Source organism: Pleurodeles waltl, chromosome 11, assembly GCF_031143425.1.
Source record: "Pleurodeles waltl isolate 20211129_DDA chromosome 11, aPleWal1.hap1.20221129, whole genome shotgun sequence".
Taxonomy (NCBI): Eukaryota; Metazoa; Chordata; class Amphibia; order Caudata; family Salamandridae; genus Pleurodeles; species Pleurodeles waltl.
In genome coordinates this window covers 35,209,438-35,230,985 of record NC_090450.1, presented here as the reverse complement: position 1 = coordinate 35,230,985, position 21,548 = coordinate 35,209,438, and the positions used below count along the sequence as shown (strand labels likewise).

Below are 21,548 nucleotides of genomic sequence, written 5' to 3'. Positions count from 1 at the left end.
AGCGCTATAATGACCCTTTCCTTCAAAGCACTTAACTGCACATCAGAAAAAAAACCAAAACACTTTAAAGTTTTAAAAAGCTTTATTTACTCTAAATGAAAACAATGTTTTTTAAAAAATACTCACAGCTTCTCTACATTATATGTACATAAACTCCCAGCACACCTTGAAATCTTAATCCACTTGCACTGCAGAATCCTTGTCCATCAAAAGTGTCAAAGCTGATATGTGGGTGAAGAGACATTAAGATTTGACTGCCAAGCTCACCGATTTATTTTAACATAACCTGCCAGACTAATACCCTTGCAGTCAACTATCCAGTCAATGTAAGTATGCATTATGCCCTGAGAGTAGTGGTCCGTGGGCGATTTCCAAAGTGAATGGGCAAGGGGTATGTGTCATAATAGGATGGGGTGTAAATTATTGTGTACATTTTGCTCAGCAGGAAGGAATGAGTGATATGCACACTACATATGGGGACAGAGGGGTATTCGTCCTCTCACAAGGGGCAGATTCATAAGACTCGATTGAGACCAGAACATATGACCAAGGTACAAACAGGAAAGAGTTAGTGGGGTGGGTCTTAAAAAGGGCCATGTGCTTTATACTAACACGAAAGTATTCTGAGAAGGGTTGCCTGTTAAATTCACAGGAGAAGAAGGTAAGACCTGGATACTGAAAAATGATCTGTGTCCTAAATAATGGAGGCAGAGAGCGGTAGTCATTCATTACAAGCATGTACCATATAAAGAGTAGATGTCTAGCTGCACAGATGTAGAAACTCACTACACGTGACTGTAGGTAAATTAAAGCTAAAGCCGGCTGCGAGTAACGTTAACCCATACTCACATTCTTTCAAAATGCAGGCTCCTTTAACTCTGACTCACATTCATGCTCACAAGGAGCAGGGGGTAGTACCCTAGAGTTACATATATTAACATACATGACATATGACACGTCTCAACACTGTCTAATACTATTAGATACATAAAATGAAAGCCTCCCACTTTAAATAAAGTTGCGTTCCTATACAAATATACAACTACCTTTCTGACGTGTTCTTATCACTCACTCTGCAATTTACAACCACACAATATTTTCTCATCTACAACACCCAATTAATCCGTACCCATAACACTTCTAGGGATCTCTGCAACATACATTCCTAATCATGAATCCGAACTGCCACCAGCTCTATGTTTAGTTACCAAGGCTCACCCAAAAATAAAATAAAAAATAAAAAAATTATATATATATATATATATACATATATATACATATATATATATATATACACACACACACACACACACACACACATATACATATATATATATATATACATACATACATATACATATATATAAGAAACTCTGATGGTCCGCACAGTAAACCATACTCCCCCAAAACCTCCAAGCTAAAGAAAGCACACTTTCATAGTTCACTCATCAAGCAAACCTGCATGTTTCCTTTTTATAACAAAAGGACTTGCAACATTTAGATTATAGCTGCCTTCAAATCAGAAGTAAAAAAATTAAACAAAAAAATAGTTCAACATATGAAGATCAAGTTCTGGAAGTTTTATCAATTTCAAAATAAAATAAAAAGATTTGCTAAGCTGCACTGTTTTAAGTGAAAATGACCATGGTGCATTTACCCATTCAAAACAGGCCCTTTCAAGGCAGGCATTTATAAATGCAGATGGACACAAACTTAAGAAGTTGTTGAGACTCAAAACCAAGCACAAGAATTGTGTATGTCTGTGTGGCATGAAATAAGAGGATAGTTCATTAAACTGGGAAACGTGTTTTCACACACCAAGACTTGGATCACTAGCAACTTTTAAAACAATAAGATGAAACTAAGCAGATCCCTCCAGAACAATCAGTCTTAATGGAAATCCTACAAACTTCAACTGTATCATTAAAAAAACAGAAACGAAGATACAGCCTATAGGGGGTGATATGTACCCTTGGCCGTTTCATTTCTGGATAGTAGTGCACTTGGAAACTCTTCATCGTAAATTAAAATGTTCAACTTTTGATTCCAGTGTTTAGTGAAAAAAGAAAGACTAGCCAGATAAATGACAGAAAACGCAACAGTCCTTTTCCGCAGATTTTCATCCCAACAAAAAAGGTCTAAGGGAGAAATTGGAGTGCAAATTTCAGATAACCCCTACATCGTATTCCCTAGACATACTTTCCCCCTTTTTTGATTACTTGCCAGTCCTTTGAGGATGCCTGGAATTACTGATCCTTGCGCATAAATGACAATGTCGTTTAATGCAACCAAATGCAGAAGGCACAGATTTTTTATAACAAATGCAATGGACTTTCACAACCCATTTAATCTCGTTTCCTGGATCTGAACTTAACAGCGTCCTACAAATGTTACCAAAGCACTCCCTCGAAGGCACTTAGCAATGTATCAAAAGATTTGTGCTAGAAACATTACACTACATCTACACCAATCAGAGGTTGGACAAATACCAATGGCACATTGTGCACTATTTTAAATCTTATCAAATAGCTGACCACCAGTTAAGATAGACAATATTCTCAATTTACTGTAACAAAAGAGAAATCTATAGGCTTTGTCAATTCTGTTAAGCAAAAGAACATATTTTTGATGCATCAGTGATAGAGCAGTCATAAGTGTTTTACCTGAAGAAACCACTTTCCAGCGAGTGTTAGTGAACAAAAGCATGTGGGATGTTCATTCCACGGATTCCTTTTCTTTTGGTGAAGGATACCCAAAATTACAATCTAGAGATGGTAAAAAATCCCAAGAAGCGCTCCATTTGGGAGAAAAGTTTGCTTTCTTCATGAAACATAACCACAATAGTCCAATTTTTAACAAAGTCTTTCACTAGAAGAGGTTTTTATAAACAAAATCTTAAACCACTCCTATCCAATAACAAAGTCTTCACAAGCCTTCCCAATATACAGGTGTGACACACTATTTGGACTAAGCAAAAACGCTTAGTGATCTTCTACGACAAATATTTACGGATATAATTCAATACTCAAAAGTGCAAAAATACACAGTGACCTCATAACCATAAAACCAACAATATTGTGCAGTCTAATAAAGTAAACATACACATTTCACCTTCAGCGTTGAGAAGTCATACTTTTAGGACTACATAACCCTGCGAGTGCAACATGTAAATAGGAGTTGTTAGTCTGCTCCCATTTTTTCCATTTGTACATTCAACAGATTGCTTAAGAACGTTACATTAAGTAATCCGAGAAGAGCAGTTCGTTTATTCAAAGGGCACAAAGTGTATTTTGGGGATAATTAGGAATACCAACCTCCAGCACATCATAAAGTATTCATGTAAGATTATACCACGATCGGAACAATTTATTCAGAGGGTGTATACAGCAATCAGGAAATATTGCTTATGGAATTAAATTGGGGGCATACATGAAGAAGCAAAAGACAAACGTCAGAGAATGGAGAACTGGAGCTTGTAATTACAGGTAAAGTATTAACAGGAGTACCATTTTGAGCACAGACAAGTTATGTCATTAATGGATTCTTGGTAGAAGATCACATTTTAACAGTCCCTTTCCTAGTCAGTATCAGATCCATACTTAAAAGGAAGAGGTTTCAGCCAATGCCTTGCTCAAAATGATCTGCAGCTGACTATGCATTCGAAGATAATGAAACAGCAAGTATTTGGTTACACACTACATGATGTGCTGGTGGTGAAGGCTGAGTCTGCTAAGAGTAACAGAGAACATTGCTTAAAAAGGATTTTACCACTGCAAGTGGATTATGGCATGCACCGCAACCAAGAAGGTGAACTGGATACACACTTTCACGCAACACTCAGACACCAATGGGCTATGCCACGGTGCGCTCTAAAGTCAGTGAGGTGGAACCAGCCAACTCCTTTGTTTCTTCTTATAGGAAATTGTGAAAACCCCTTGTTCAGGTTTTGTGTCAGCCGGTGACACACAAGTGCGCAGTTCTAAACTTCTTTCAATGGCTTCTTTCCCTTCTGATACAAAGAGGTGTCATTCACTGAAGCGCTTGTGTTGTCCCCTGCGAGCACGGCTGGAGCGTCGAATCTCCTGACGCGAATCCCTGCACCTCTGGCAGACAAAGACCTCAGGAACATTGGATCTGCGAATCTTGGCACAGGAGAGATGGATCCACGTGGCACACTCGTTGCATTCAATCATGGGCCTTCCTGCAAAGGGTTTCATGCAGAAACAAGTGATAAGGTCCCACGAGTCGTCTTCTGTGGAGAAAGCAGAAAATGAGTGAGGCCTTGGGGGATGTGCAGCTCTCATACAAACAAGCTAATTACCTTCAAGGACGCCATTTCATATGAACATGCAGGTTCCCACGGATTCCTTATGTGAAACAGAACATTTTAGTATAAAGGTCATGTCACTGGCACCTGAGGCACTCTGTGGCTATGGCTATGGATCCATGAGACACATTTTTCTGCACTTCAGAGATCAAGGACAGAATATGGTGAACTCTATGAAAAATAATTAGCACTATCGAGAGACGAAGTGGAATTGAGATAAGGAATCTGGGAGATGGAAACATTGCTTACTTGTGATCGTAGTTTTGCATCGTAAGAATCTTCGTCAAAAGCAATAAACACCAAAATAGTACCACCCATACGTGGATAACTGAACAAGTATTTCCAATATATATTTGCCATATAAGTACATGGGAAAAAACATTTTTAAATTGAGACCGAATACTTCTGCAGTGTACAATTCTAAAATTCCTATTTTCGTCTAGTCTTTTTTTAAATTACTTCCAATTAATTGTAAACCTTAAAAAAAAAAAAAAAACAATAGATAGATAGCACCACATCTGATACTGCTTCCGAATTACACAAGAAACATACGAAATAGAGGCTAATGCAACATTTCTAACTGCATTCTAGATCTTCATCTACAGTCAAACAGAAGCTCGAACACTTCACATCAAAATGCAGTTAATATCCCTAAAATGCACGGACGGTCACAAAATTTGATAGCAATGCCTACCCAAAGATTTCCTACAACAGCTTGAAACATGTGGGAATCAGTTCTTGAGAGTACAAATCATAATAAAAATGCCCTATGTAAGTATAGACTGGTGTCCATGTTGCTGCTTTAGAAATAGCTACTGTTGTGGGGTTTGTTCATAAAGTTGCATAAGTAATTTTGACTTTGGTAGGATTAACTATTAGATTGCTTGTTAATGTTTTATTTGCTAAAAATACCAGAAACAATATAAATGTAGTTTAATGGTTTCAGCCTATGCATCCCATATCTAATGGATCCATAGTTAACCAAATATTGTGGAAACTAACCTGTATCCTAATATATTTGAAGAGTCTCTAGATTCTACCAAGACACAACACGCTGTCTAATGAATGATAAGATCCCATTGCTGGAGAGGCAGTATTGTTGAAAAATACAGATAAAGAAATAGACTGACTTGCATGGCAGAAAAGGAGGATGCACTACACTACTGGAATAAAAAAAAACATGTACGGTTCTTGTATCTCAGAGCTTGGCTCTCATCAATTCTAAAAACACGAGTAACTGCTACTAAGAAAATAGGAAAAAGGACGGATTGTTCAACATGAATTTATGAATAGTTTCAAATGGAAGAGACATTCATTTGGTCAGAATCAAATTAAGGACCAGGCAGGAGGGTCAGTAGGGGCAGGGGACCTGCACAGGTGGAGAAACCTTATTATGTCCTTTAAGAAATCTTTAAATCATTCGAACATTAAAAATTAAGGCTTTTCCTGCATCTGTAATAGAAGCAAGATGTACCTAGATGGAAGAGATTTCCATATCTGACTTCTTGGCAGGCAATTTGGTCGAAATTGTTTTCCAACACCATGTGCAGAATAGAATCCCTTACAATTGAAGGCCTAAGCAGCTTGGTTGCATGTCAGATCATTGATACAAATATTGTGTCCTAAATATAGTTTACAAAAATATCATCTGACAGTGTAGATTTTCAATTATCAACTCCAATAGGGCAATCTTTTGGCAAACAATATTTAGGGCACTATATTTTTGTCAAATGATACTTGATCTACAGTATTCTGATTCTACACTAAGCCAAACTGGTAAAGAGTCTTTTAGCCTCTTTTAAAATGTACATACACCAGCCTGGAATACATCCCTTTTTTGTGTCATACGGACCATGTTCAATGTTGGTAAGTTCGGATAGATTTTCCCCTGCTTCCCATATGATTAGAGTAGTTTGCACAGCAATTCCAGTGTGGCCTCTTCGAATATGCAAATCAATAGTGCACCACAACTGCCTCTTCTATTCTGAAGCTACTGTTATCATTCCTTAAGCCGGCATTAATTTGATCGGAGATAATAGAATTAAAGAAATTGATAAGTGCAGTCTATCACACTGACTCTGTAAAGTGGGGGGAAAACGCTGCTGGTAATCTTAACAATATTTAAGATTTATTTATTTATTTTTTTTTTAAACTTGACTTATTTTTGGTTTTCACTTATTTTAATTAATTTGCACTGTTTACATAGCAGCTTTTAGGGGCATCAAGGCCCTATTACCACTTCCAGGCGTGTTGAGTGCTGGTGCCTCTGTGAAGACTCCATTTTGTTTGGCCCTATAGTTGTTGTCCGAGGCTCTGCATTTAATGAGCCTGGGAACACAGATGCACCACTGGCACATCAAAGGCAAGGCTGTCTGCGCTCATCCACGACAAATCCGGACCATAAGCCAGGACCCCCTGGTCCAAATGGGATCTAAAAGTACTCTAGGGCCAGTTTGCTGGATCTAAACATGGGTAAGCCCTCACCGTGTAATATGTTTGACCCATGTCACGATTTTGAGGTCCTTCATCTGCTCACTGTATTTGGTACTGTCTGGAGAAACCAACTGCATTAAAAAGATGTTATGCTCACTTCAACCTTCGGCCAAGAAGGACATAAGAATGAACTGTGTATTTCTAAATACACGTTCTCTCATCAAACTAAGGTGGGATTTTTTTTTTTAAATTATGTGAAAACCACTTGCCCGAAATGGTGTTTCAGATAGAGGTGTGGGGTGATGATAGTACAGACCCAGACCTGGTTGAGGCTCTACCTGTTGGTTACTCTATTAAGAGACTAGTTGGTAAAGGTGGGGTAGGCCTTGAAGTAGTTTTTCAAGACCACCTGAAAGTGTTATGTGAACCTGTTACAGTAATGGGGTGCTAACCAATGTTTTTCAGGTGTAAATTACCCTACCAATCCTTTTTAATGCGCTATTGGTGTACAGACCTCCTGGTCCAAAAACAAGTTTTAAAGAAAGTTTGGGGGGACACGCTCGAATCCTTTATGCGGTATGCTAATTTTACCATTTTAGAGGATTTTAACTTTCATTGTGATGACATGAATAACTAAGATACAAAGCTACTTTTGGATATCCAAATATCTTCAACCTTTCTCAATTTGGTGAATGCCTGCACTCTTAATGCAGGCCATTTTCTCTAATAAGCCAGATCTGAAGGTTGATGACATTGTTCCATTTACATGGTCAGCTCATAAGATTGTTAAATTTAGTCTTGAGACTATATATTATACCATTCAGACAACCAAGTCTACGCAATTTAAAAGATTTCAGCCTTGGAATAAAATTAGCATTCCCGATCTGACACTCTCGAGCAGTCTCATCCTCATTTTATGAAAGATACCAAACTCACGGAAGGGACGTTTACTGGATGGTTAGGAGCTGCAGTTACTAAGCATGCTTCAGTGAAAATCATTAAAAATCACAAGAGTAGACCAACTGCCCCTCGGTTTCTTTGGGCTCAAACGTAAAGGCAGAAGAAGAGAAAAAGCATGGCAGAAAGACTACAAAGTGGAAGAAAAGCAAAATATAAAAGGCTTATTCAAGATTAAAAATCTGATTGTCTTCGAAAAAAGACTAAATTCTTCTCAAATAAAATTTATGCTGCCAAGAACTCCACCAAAGAACTTTTTAAAACAGTTGAGTTCTCATCCAACATATCTTCATAGCTTACCTCAGTTCCTTGTCACTTGTTCTGCGTTCAACTCGCAGATTTCTTTAAAAGCAAAGTAGATTACATTTTCAGTAAATTAAATGTCAAGGATTGATTGTATGACCCTTCCCAAGATCTAGATAATTTAGCTTCAGGTTCTAGTTTTTTTTTTTTTTTAAACTAATCTGCCGTTGCTTAACAACGGAGTGGTCAAACTGGTTAGCCATAAAAAAAAAAAAAAACAGGGGCTCCTTATGCCCCTTGTCCTCCAAAAATTTTGCAAGAGATTGTGGATGCAATTTCTCTTCCACTCGCTCAGCTAAACAGCAACATCTTGGAGTCTGGATCTTTCCCGTTAGAATGGAAAAAAGCATCCATTCTCCCTCTGTTGAAAAAGCCAACAATATACCCCAAAGAGGTGAAGAATTACCTCCCTATTTCGAGTTTTTCTCTACCAGCTAAAGTTCTGGAAAAACATATGAATATCACCCTGTCCAAATTTGTGGAGGAGAATAATGTATTAGATTCAGCTCAATCTTGTTTTATGCCAAATTATAGCACAGAACCTGCCTTCGTTGTGGCCATCGGCTAAAGGAGAACATGGACATTGATGGGAAGGCTGCCATGGATTATCAGACCTGTTGACAGCTTTAAACACCGTCAACCATGAGATTTCATCTTTATGCCCTACTCTTAACATTTATGTGGCTCTGTTGATAAAATTAATTTGATCCTCTGGCTTCGCTCCCACAGCATACACAGATGACAAACAACTCATTGTGTACATTTCGAATGATATAGAAGAGACAGCCCTTGGCTTCAATAAATGTATGGGGCAATTGTTCAATGGATGAATGTAAATAGCCTTATCCCTATTCAGCACAAATTGAGGTTCTCTTTTTTGGGAAGAACTCTTCATCTTGGATCCAGTCTTGGTGACTTCAAATGCTGGGTTCTCTCCACATACCAGTATCCAGTGCTGAACACCTGGAGATAATCTTTGATGCCCTTCTGTCTATTAATGTGCAGATAAATACATTCATCTCCTACTGCTTCTTTCTGCTGCCTAAAATTAGGAAGATTCTTGTGTATATTCCTTTTGAGCTGAAAAACAGTGGTTACTGGTCTGATCTCATCTAGACTGGACCGTTGTAATTCTCTTTAGTTATTGACTCACCAGCATTATTTGGAAAACTTCAATGCCTGCAGAAAGCTGCAGCAAGGCTTTTAAAGAAGACCCCTAAATTTCAGTCAGTATCAGGAACATTTAAAGACCTCCACTGGTTGCATGTGAGAATGAGGGTCAGATTCAAGGTTCTCTGCCTTGCACATAAAACCTTGTATAAAGTTGCCCCAGACTACTTAAAGAAAAACTCCACTTGGTACAACCACAGCCTGCTACAAGAAAATTAGGAGATCTAACTCGGGGATGGGGCAGGATATTTATGCACCCTATAGTCCTTTTGTGAAGTAATTGACCAGAACAGCTGAGGCCAATCCAATTTTCAGAGTTTCAGAAAATAGCGAAAAACCTGGCTGTTCTCCTGCCCAATAAGAGAGGTTTAAACTACATTCCAGTCTCAGCTATGTGATTAGTCAGTTTGGTAGTTGCTCAGCGCCAAGACGTCACTGGCATTCACGCACTTTACAAAATCATCATCATAATGTTTCCTAACCAGTTCATCAAAAGGGCACTGTCCAATGACCCCGGTGCTTGGAATCTGTATGCAAACATTGTGTATTTTGTGCATTTGTATTAACATCTATTAGTGGACAATTTGAGTCTTGAAAGGCCATCGCCCAGAACCCATTCATGGTTCTCTAGGAACTGTCTGAACTAAGAATACACTTTAACACACTCTACTCCTGGCAGGTGAACGTGCTTTACGGTTTAAATTTCTGGCTATTAGCCATTTCCATATCCACTGAGCACAGAAAAATTGTCCTCGATCTAGAGCGCCCCTTTAACCCTCAATTCAGATACTACATAGTTGAAGTATTATTCCTCGGAATTAGAATTCCGTCCATCATCTGAGAACGAAAGAACACCTCGAAAGCTAAATGCATCGCTCTGTGCTTCAACAGATCTCAATTAAGGTCCCTTTTTGTGACCAGAATCCTTGAAATATTAGATCTCCCGGGTGGATACCCTCAGTAGAACACATTTGTTACAATACTTTGGGTAGGAAGACTGATGCAAAGGAACTCCAACTAAAAGATTTAAAGCCTGGTGGCACCATGAGAAAGACTGACGAGCCGCTGACAACGGAACCAATAAGTCCTCCCAAATGTCTTCTAGTTGATTCCATTAATCACCCTCACCTACCTCAGACTCGGGCATTGGTGCCAGCTGCCCTGAAGAGGGACAGGGGCCGCCAATGGCTGCTTGTAATGCCTGTTAATGGGCAATTCACCAGGCCTGCTGGAGAAAAAGAAAGACTGATCAGCTCCTGGCCCTCAAAGGGGAATGAGGGAGACTGGCTTTGCTAGAGCTGAATGACTAACCTCTACTGGTAATGGATTATGCAGGGCCTTTTCTCTGTGTGGCCACAATGATACTGAGATCCTTCAGCCTACCCAGCAGCTGGCCCTCACAATCGCTGCTATCACCACAAGCAGTGGGACGGGGCAGGTCGCTTGTGCTGACACTGTTGGTTTTGCTTGTTGGTATGAATCGGCAGGGATGAGTGAGCCTGTACTACATCTCTGTTCCTGCAGCAGCTGTGGCCCATCATCTCTGTTGTGCCCTTGGGTTGACTCTGGCCCAGTGCCTGGATTGTCTTGAATTGGAGGAGTAGGTTTTGCCTCGCTACTGTGGGGCCAACCCCAGTAACTTCCATTCCTGCAGATAGCACCTTGCTGGCCTAAACAGCAGCAGCTAGTGTTCCCTCCCTAGCAGGCTTGCCCCTACAACTGTAGCTAGTCTTACCCGCTGGTAGGGGCCGGCATTGGCTAACAGACCAGCACAACAGAACTGAACTCCAGCAGACTAAACAATAGCCCTGCAGCTCTCATCTTAGACACCTATGCTGGTTTTAGTTAACATGACTTGAGCTGCCGTAATGGGGGTTCCACTGCACACTCAAAAGGACCCACTACTACTGCAGACAGGCAGACTCTAACGTTGCTTCCCCTTTAGCCCCCAATATCCAGCCTAGCCTCCTTGATATACCAACAAGCTAGACATCACCTTGGAAACTACAGAGAAGTCCAGGTCATGCCTTTAAAGTAGAATTGATGCTTTGGTACTTTATGTTGGCTTGCCGCCGGATGATCAAAAGAAAGTAGCTGACACGGAGTCCCAAATAACGCTCACTGCTGAAACGTCAGTCAAATATCAGAATTCCAGAAATATCTCCTTGATCTAACCGACACTGCATTTCTAAGAAGGTAAAGCAGAAGATGCAGAGGACTGCAGTTGGCGCATTAACACCTAATTTGTTGCCCTGTCTGAAGGAATAAAGGGCAAATACATTGTGGTCAATTTAGAATCACGATTTAAAAGCTTTGTACCTGCTCTCATGATATCTTTGTTCTTTTCCGTTGAGCAAGCCCCCTGGGTTCCTGCCTGGGGAATCCCTTCTGGCTCTGTGCCCGACCCATCATTGCCAAGTTGCTGTATTTCAAGGATTATGATGAAATCCTACATGCTGCCCACCAAACTACTCATTTCTAAATTGGTGACCACCATATCCTCAAATTCCCAGACTATACTCTGGCAATGGAACATCAATGTTCTTTCTTTGGGGGAGTCAAACACAAGCAGAGAGATGTACCTGAGTACCTTTTGCTGATCCAAGCAAATCTCAGAGTTATATCTGAGAACAAATCCTTTCTCTTCTTTGATTCAACCGTGTCCTGGGACTGGGTGGAACGCATAGGAACTAAAGCCCATGAGGCTTCCCCAGGAAACTGAGCCAGCAAACTAAAAGGTGGTCGTGCAGCAACAGAAAGAAGAACTGTGCCACATTCATGACTCACTTCATGGCGCTGCCAGAACAGCAAGCCACTGACAACAGACCTCGAAGATGGAGGCCTCATTTCAAAACTTAAAGGTGGCAACAATTCCTAAACAGGGCGACTTCTCAAGTGTCAACACAATCTCTTCCTTGCATGCTTTTTTGCATGGGTCTGTGACACTCCCATGGGGACTCTACAGACAGCTGATGATTTACTTTTAAGCTTTCTGCTCACTTGCCCTCTTTCCGCCTGCTGAGTGACTGAATGTTGACAACCTCCTGATGGGCTGCACGACTGCAGATCCTACGTATTGTCAAATTCTATCCACTGTAAGAACCACTGGAGTGGGGGGTTTCACTAAAGGTCCCTATCTGGATGCTGTGTTGAGTCCTACAATAACACTAATCCATATGCAGTACAGGTACAGTTATCTAAAGTTGACAAGACCTGTAGTCCCTACACCCATAAATGCAATACTAGTCAGGCAAAAGGTTCAAGACCGTAGCAATACCAGGAGGCACCAGATAGACCTTCATACAAAGTCAGATCTAGTTCACAATACCAAAATATGTTGGCTGTGTGTTTTTACAAGTTTGGACTGGAGGCTGTTTGCCCCTTGCCCCATGTAATTTAGACTGCTTGGTTAGTTTGCAGGCTTCATAGTAGAATGTTGCCTTGAGTGCTGCAGTGGTGTCGCAAGTGTCCCTCTCCACCCTTTAGCAGATAAGCAGAGAAATGCATCATTCAATATAGCAGCACTTACTAACACATCTATCCAGTGACACTGCCAAATAACTACAACATTATTACATGGAATGTCAGAGGTATGCACACCTGCGGGCGATACGCCATATGCTCCTACATTAAACACAGAGGAACTCGTACTGCCTTACTCCAGAAATCTTACATTATAGATGCAAAAGCCTTACGGCTCTAGAAACTATGCCTGTGAAACTTAAATTTGAATAAAACCAATATTTATTTTCAACCACACAGTGTATTATTAAAGAGAGTAGATATGCACTAGTGAATGTTCACTGGATTGATATCCAGGTGTACTGGCCAGCTTATAGGGTCCGAACTCTGAACAATCCCCCTTCATACACCAGCCATCAGACCAACAAGTATAATGGACCAAGATATCATAGCTATTGGGAGGAGACTTTAACTGTGTGTTCCACATATCCCACAACAGATCATATCCCCTCTCAGTCATGTAACCACATCACAATGTGGCACATTGAGCCACACATTGCAAGGGAATTAATGATTACCTTAACTTTAATAAAAACACCACATCTTCCCTCTTAGGTTGACTGGGCCTTTAAACGGTTGTTTAGATCACAGTGCATAGGCAATAGTAAGGGCATAGTAAAATAGGCTGTTGAGTGAGAGCTGCAGGAGGTTGACAGCATGTTGCTTGAATTAGAAAACCAAGCTATATCTAGTGCAGTGGTACCCTTAACATGCACAAGAAACACATCCCTACTTCAACTATTTTGGCGCATTAACTATGCATCCTATATGGCAAGGGCCCACATGGAGAGCGACATGGCAATCGCCCTGCTTGTGTGGCTCATTAGACAAGAACAAAACCCACACTCCTGTCTCCTATTTGTGCAGTGACAGATACCTTTGTATATACCCATACAGAAATTCATGAGGATAAGTTTGATAAAAATGTATGGTCAGCCCTGCACCTAAGTTTGCTTAGGATTGGGAAGGAGTTTCTAAATAAGATATTGCTTACCCAGATTCCACGGACCTTGCGGCACTACATACCTCCATATTTGCTCAAGAAATAAAGAGCGCCATACAAGCCGTTGTGATAGGTAAAATGCCGGGACCCGATTACTCCCTCTGGAGTTCTTTCTATCAGGCCTATTCTAACTTACTATGCCCAAAATTGCTGCACCTACACAAGATAGATGTTGCGTAGCACAGGCTGCACCCTTCTATCCGAGATTCCTTACTTGTATCTATATCCATACCAGGTACAGGCTCATTCGCGCTCTTATCCTATAGACAGTTAGCGATCGTCAATGTCAGTTAACATTTGGTCAATTAAACTGCTTTTTTCGGACCCATTATCAGAGTACTGGTTGACACATTTATACCAGATTTGCAAATCTATGGAGAACACGGCAGGGGTTGCCCAAGATCCAGATTGCTCTTTGCAATTGCCTTGGAACCTATGATTGATAAGATACATAAGGAAAGAGCCAGTTGGTGTAGCAAACAAAATTCATGCTACATCATTAAATGCAGATGATATTCTCCTATACCTTAAAGTTATTTTGCTTCCCACAATAATATTGCATGCGTCCTCCAGACTTTTGGCAGGACATTGGGACTTGTAATAAGCTCTGCTTGTTTTCTTTCTATCCTGGCACCCCGGAGGTACCATTAGATACAGGCAGAGGCACTCTCGGTCTGTAATGCTGGGAGGACTGCATGCTAGGCCAATTCAAACGTACCAAAAAAAACAAAAGAAACGGATTGCTTGCTTTCTTAACCATAACATTAGAGTGGAAGGCAAATGGGTCCCATCAGTGTCAGTATGGCGCCACGCGGTATGAAATTGGCGGAGGCTGAAAATAAAGCACTGTGAGAGGAGGAAATCACAGGTCTAGAGAAACGCCCTGTCCCGATAGTTGGTATGACAGACTACTTAGTATTGAAAACACCACAAAAAATGATGCCTTACCACCACGAGCATGTCCGAATTCTATCTTTTCCCTCTACATGCCACTTTAACCTTGGTCACTCATTACTTTCACTTTAATTGTGCCTGGAACACAATTAATTGCAGTGTATCTCTTGCTGCAAATACGAACCTAAATCTATGACTTGCTCACAGATCACACACTCTGGTCTCAAGGGCCTGCTAAGGCACAGCTTACATTACACCTGGTTGCACTGAGACTCATCTCTGTTTTCGCACAACTATGCTCCTAGCTTTCCACATATTTAAGTCACCTGTTCTCTAAACATAGGATGTTTGTATTCACTCCTTAACTGAAGTTCAGATTGGCCCATTTCTTGCAGTCACCAGTGACAACTTTGCTAATTCTTAATTATTGATGGCCTGATTGAAATGCTTTGAAAATGTTCTGGTCAGCATAACCATGTTTATATTCTGTTTTTGATAAACGTACTGCGTTACAAATGTAAAACTCAATGAAATATAGTTTAAAAAAACAAATAAAAAAAAAAAACTAAAAGGGATGATTCTGCGGGCGACAGGATCTGGCGGGGAAGCTATTGAGGACTGAGCAGCCAGGGCCCGCTGAAAACCACTGCAGACTGTTGGCTTGCACCAGAAAGGCTTCTTCTGGGTTTGCTGTCTGGAATGTGAAGAGTAGGAACCTCGGTTGATGGAAGTGGATAGTACGACTGTCTGCAGAAGGGTGTTTGTGGAGATTGTTGATGCAGTGGGTCTTAAGGTTTGTAACCACCTCTGTACTGTGAAAAACCTCTTCCGCGTGCTCTAAGAAAGGGCAATCGCGGTCTATTTGCAGAACTTCAAGGGACTGAGAGGAGTTGTTACCTGACTTAATTTACTATAAAGCTTTGCCTAGGTATTCCCCGAATAGGTTGTCACTATCAAAAGACACATCTAGGATGTAACGCTGCACCTGCAGCCTGAAGAAAGTGAAGAGCAGCCACCAATGTCTTCTTAACTGACGTGCCACTGCCATGTCTCAAAATCTGGTGCTGGCCACATTTATGGTTTTGTCAATCAGAGCAGCTTTCTCGTCTTCCGGAAAAAAAATGAAGGCGTGAGGTCATGTCTGCCCACACTTGGTCACAGTGCCAGCATATTAGCAGTTCCAATGGAAGCTGCAGCCACAGCAGAGACTCCCTTGCTAAAGTTGTCCATCTTCCTACTTTCCCTTTCTGGTGGCGCTATAGAAGACAGGCTTCTTGAACCACTGTGCTGTTTGCATTACCACAGCATCTGCCTTTCCTAGTGATGCAGTGTTGAGGTAAATTTTCCTTTTTATTGCCATGTTGAAGACTTCAGTGGCCCATCCAGCTTTTTGCCAGACTTTTTAAAAGTCTTGCAAGGGGATTCATCTGACACAGACAAAGGACTATTGTGAGAAGACACCTCGCGAGAGGGTGATCCTCCATCAGTGCAATGCTCACTGAGGGAGATCCTCCCTTAGTGCAGTGTGGTTCCTTACGTTCCTAAGATACACTATGCACATCCTCCTCATCTAAGGCCATTTCAGAAGCCACCTTACTGTAGAATCTTTAAGTTGCCAGTCCTTTTAGTCTTTCAGAGATTTAGCTGAAGTTTTTCTACAAAACCTTTACACTCCTTCGACTTGCAGTAAATTCAGTTTGAGAGTATCTCATCCACAAACAACATCTTCTTACTACAGGAGATAAATGCACTGGAGAGAGTCTTCTTTCCTGACTTAGTCATTATCCTGAAAATTAAACGGATGCTCCTGTCATTAGATGTGTCAAAAGGACCACGCAGATGTTTTTAGGCACAACAGGTCTAATTAAATTCAATCTGTAAAAATCATCTTGTGAGGAAACATATTCTCTGAGCAATGCACAGTCACTTCACTGGCTAAAGTTTGGGGTTTTCTAATTAGGTCATTTGGCTACCAAAGACCTAGTTTATGCACTTGTACAGGCAAAATTTACTTGTACTTCTATTGAAAGGTTACCTTGGGACTTCAAAATTAACAACGGGGAAATGAATCAGGTTAGTGAATCTATGTAAAAAGTTTATGAATAAAACAGTATCCCTCCAGAAAAGTAGTAGGGAGCAGGAAGATCTAGAGTTCAAATTTCTGCAAAGTGTGAAATTCATTGTTTGCCATGATCGTGTAAAAGAATTTAGTTACTTACCTGTAACTGTAGTTCTCCAGTATTGGAACTTTCATAGATTCACATGCTTGAATCCGTCCCCGTTGTCGAGATGTGAGCCCTGGTACATCAAAACAGCACTATAGAAGCTACTGCAATGAAAAAAGGCCCTAAGGCTTTCACTTTAGTAGCCTATCTTTGTTTCTATGGAGTAAAAAGGACCAAAGCAAGTCCCAGCCAATCAGGCTTCCCCTCCCTCTAGAACCCTCCTCAGAGAAGCTCCATTCCCTCAGATTTTCCCAAGCACGAGTTCCAGAGTATCTGAAGAAGACAGGCAACAGTGAGCTTCCCAGGGGAGGAGGGAGGGTCGCATGTGAATCTATGAAAGATTCCAATACTGGAGAACTACAGTTACAGGTAAGTAACTAATTTTCTTACTCCAGTATTGGAACTTTCACAGATTCAAATGCTTGAATCAGAATAGCAAGCAGTAATGAAGCACTTTGTGTAGTATATATCCACACATATACATGTGTATATATATATATATATATATATATATATATATATATATATATATATATACCTATTGTCATAGAACATACATATGTAACCAGAATTACTGAAGAAAAAAGATCATGCGGGAGAGATAGAACCCTAGATAAGCAATAAACATGATAAAAGAACAGCACCATGACCAGAAAATTAAGAAATATCACAACCTCGAAGGAAGATGCTTTAGAATGTGCGCAAAGTATACTGGGGTGGCGGGAAAAAAGAAATAAAGGAATACAACAGCTCACCGTTACTGGAATGGATGTCGTAAAACTGCTTGTCCTACCGCCACATCACCCTGCTGAGTTTCTTCTAAACACTAATGTTTCACAAATGTTTGCGTTGACTTCCAAGTGGCTGCCCTGCAGATGTCCTGGATGGGCACTCCTGAAAAAAGCGCCATGGATGCAGCCATTTTCCATGTTGAATGCGCACGCGCTGGATTCTGTAAAGATTTCCTGCTGCTGCATGACAATAGTTAATCGCAGAGGCTATCCACCTTGCAATGCCTGCTTGGATAATGCTTGGCCTTTACGCAGAGCACTAAATGCCACACAGGCTGGTTCGATTGTCTAAATTGCTTAGTTCTATCAAGATAAAATTTTAGGCACGTCTGAACGTCCAATGAATGCAGAGCTTGTTCCGCTGGCGTTGATGGATTTGGTAAATATGACTTCTGTACCACCGGCTGGTTAATATGGAAATCCAAAGGGACTTTAGGTATAAATTTTGGATTTGTCCGTAAAATTACCTTCTCTCTTGAACTGCAAGAAAGGGTCTTGGATAGTGAATGCTTGAATCTCGCTCACTCTTCTGGCTGAGTTAAGAGCAAGAAGGAGAGACACCTTCCAGGATAGAAATTTCAGATCTGCCTTATGAACTGGCTCAAACGGTGGTTTCATTAATTGAGACAAGACCAAATTAAGCTACCACGATGGAGGAGGAGGCCTGACTGGAGGGAATGACCTGAACAGTCCCTTAAAAAACAGCTTTATGACCCTTGCGGACCACAAAGGAGGTACGTTATCTGCACGCCTGTTGCGGGAAATCGCTGCTAAGTGGACTTTAATCGAGGAAACAGCCAAATCCGATCTGGCCAGAAGGAGAAGATAAGGCAGTATTTGCTCTGGCGATGAATAGAAAGGATGCACCTGAGCTTGTGTACACCATGAGCAAAACCTCCTCCACTTCAGACGATAACATTTGCTGGTACTCACAACTGCAGCCCTGGCGAGGAGGATTCTACAATCCGAAGGTATATCTAGATGCACAAGCTCATGGTGTTCAGGAGCCAGGCTGTCAAGTTAAGTGAAGCTGGATCAGGGTGGAGAATTTGGCCCTTGCTCATTGTTAGCAGTGATGACATCACTGGTAGAGGGATGCTGAGGTTCTGTGAGAGGAGAAGGAGCTCTGTATACCAAAACTGGCAAGGCCATGCCGGAGCAATCAGAAGGAGCTTGCAACGTTCGTTCTTTATCTTTGCCAGAACCCTTGGTATTAAGGGAATGAGAGGAAAAGCGTAAGCACAAATTCCTGACAATGCCATGGAAAACACATTCCCCCCAAGAGCCCCAATGGTGACCCCGACTTGTAAAGAATCAGCATCTTGCATTCTGCAGGGTGGTGAAGAGATCCAGGATTGGTTTCCCCATAGGGAAAAGACTTGTTTCAACACTCCTTGATCCAGCTCTCATTCGTGGTTGGAAGATCGAGACCTGCTCAAAGAATGTGCTATGATGTTCTGTACGCCTGGGACATGTTCCACTCAAAGGTTTATCTGCTGGCTGATAGACCATTCCCAAATGCGCTGAGATTCTCTCGATAAGAGCAGAGACCTGATTCCTCCCTGTTTGATATAATGCATTGATCTCCATCCGAATGAGTACTGATTAACCTTTTATTTTTGGGAGAAAATCGCAAAGCGCTAATCAAACAGCTTTCAATTGGAGGTAATTGATGTGAAAAACCTTCTGATGTTGTTTCCATTTGCCCTTGACTCGTAGGTGCTGAAGGAAGGCACCCCAACCCTCGAGAGAAGCGTCTGTAGAAATTACCCATGAAGCTTGTTGGGGGAGAAAGAAAGTCCCCTCGATAAGTGAGACTCCTGAGTCCACCAAGTTAGAATTGATATCATGGGCTTTTTTATTCTGATGACATTGTCGAAAGACCACCTGGACTGCGTCCACTGAAGGTCTAGCTGCTCCTGTAGGGGCCTCATTCTGAGACGACAGAATGGTACCAGTTGAATGCAGGAGGACATCATCCCCAACAGGGACTTGAAGAGGCAAGCTGAAACATACTTTCTTTTTCGTAAGCTCCTCGCAAGGGACATGAGCTTTCTTCGTCGCTCCTCTGTAGGAGTTGCATTGTTGTAGGAAGTCTCCAATAGTGCCCCTAGAAATGTTCTCCTTCTAAAGGGCTGGAAGACTGACTTGTCGCGGTTGACTGTTAAGCCAAGGCTCATGAACAGCTTGATGCAGGCACATGTGGACTTCAGTGCCTCAGACCTGGACTTGGCCTTGACTAGCCAATTGTCCAGATTAGAGAAGACTTGATGGTTCTGGCTTCTGAGGAAAGCTGCTACAGGAGCCAAGCATTTGGTAAATATTCTGGGGCCGAATTCAGACCGGAGGGTAACACTTTGAACTGGAAATGGTCTCCGGCTTCTACAAATCTGAGGTATTTCCTGTGGGAAGGGTGTATAGCGATATGGAAATATGCGTCCTGCAAATCGAGGGTGGACATGTAATCTCCCGGGTTGAGAAGGGACAGGATGTCTGTTAGGGTGATCATACGGAATGACTGTTTCTTGAGATAAGTATTGAGATCCGTGAAGTCTAGGATTGGGTGCCAAATCTTCCACTTCTTTCGAACCAGGAAGAACAGAGAGTAGTATCCCTTTCTTTTGTCCTGATGTGGAACTCTCTATAGCTCCCTTGAGGTGCATCGACTCGACTTCCTGCTTGAGTAAGTGCAAGTGCTTTACCCTTCGAGGGAGGGGGAAGTCTTGTAGGAGGTTACTGTAAGAATTCCGAAGTATGGCCAAATTGAATGGGATTTAAGACCCATTGGTCTGATGTTATCTTTTGCCAATTGTGAAAGGAAAGAGAAATCCATCCCCCTAGTTTTGTATCCAAGGGAAGGTTCGCAGCCGGAGACACCAGACAGTCATTGTCTGCATTCTGTGTCCTTCGCTTGCCTTCCAGCTTTTCCTCTCTGTGAAGGTCTCGAAAAAGCGGAGGCAGTCTCTGTTGGAACTGGGAACAAAAGGACTGAGAAGCCGCAGAGACAGAGGGGTACCTATATTGTTGGAAGCCTCCCCTATATGATGAATACCCCTGACCTCTAGCTCCCCGAAAGGGCTGGCTTTTAAACTGCAGCGTGCCAAGGGACCTGGCTGCATCAGTATACGTTTTTATTGACTGAAGCGCTCAATCTGCTTCCCGAATAGGGCTTCACCATCAAAAAGAAGGTCCAGAATTTTGTTTTGAACCTCAGGCCTAAACTAATTCGCCCGGAGCCAACCCTGCCTTTTTAGAACCGTGGCTCCTGCCATCGGCCAGAAAGCCGTGGTGGTGATATCCATCGCACAGTCTAACATCAGCAGAAGACCTCTCACACTCTTGCAAGACTTTCTTGGCTTCCAATTTAGAGTCCTCTGGCAGGTGATCTAGGTAGGGAGCAATATCCGCCCATAGCTGCCTATCATATCTGCCTATGATAGCCAAAGAATTAGAAGCTTTTATCATAAGCGAAGCCATCAAAGAAAAACGCTTCCAAATATTATCGAGCCTTCTACCCTCCTTGTCAGGTGGAGTAGATATTGGCGCTGAAGGGTTTCTGGATCTATGTTGTGCCGCTTGGGCAATGACTGAGTCCGGTTTGGGATGGCCCGTGAGGCAGGCCAGAGAGTCTTTCAGGGCCTTATATTTCTTGTCAAGACGAGGCAGAACTGGGGTGACGGTCGCCAGGTTCTTCATTACCTTGATGCCCTCATCCCAAATATAGTCCACAATTGGCATAGACTTTACACTTTTTTTAAATGGCTCCTTGAAAGCATACAAGAGACAGTTCATCTGCTTCGTGGGCAGCTCAAACCTCTTTGCAGCTCTTTCCAACAAGTTTTGAAAACCCCTTGATGTCACCAGGAGGGGAATCCACTGGAACCAGGGAGGGTGAGGACGGGGTAGGAATCTGATAATCATCC

General features: G+C 41.7%; 1 protein-coding gene across 1 annotated transcript in view; it reads right to left on the bottom strand.

Moving 5' to 3' along the window:
* Positions 1 to 3,889: 3,889 nt before the first annotated feature.
* Positions 3,890 to 21,548, bottom strand: part of LOC138265325 (PHD finger protein 13-like) — a 112,660-nt gene continuing 95,001 nt past the window's right edge. The window contains exon 5 of the mRNA XM_069212946.1: positions 3,890 to 4,252. Coding sequence (XP_069069047.1) covers positions 4,026 to 4,252 — 227 coding nt within the window. The 3' untranslated portion in view covers positions 3,890 to 4,025. The remainder of the gene's footprint in view (positions 4,253 to 21,548) is intronic.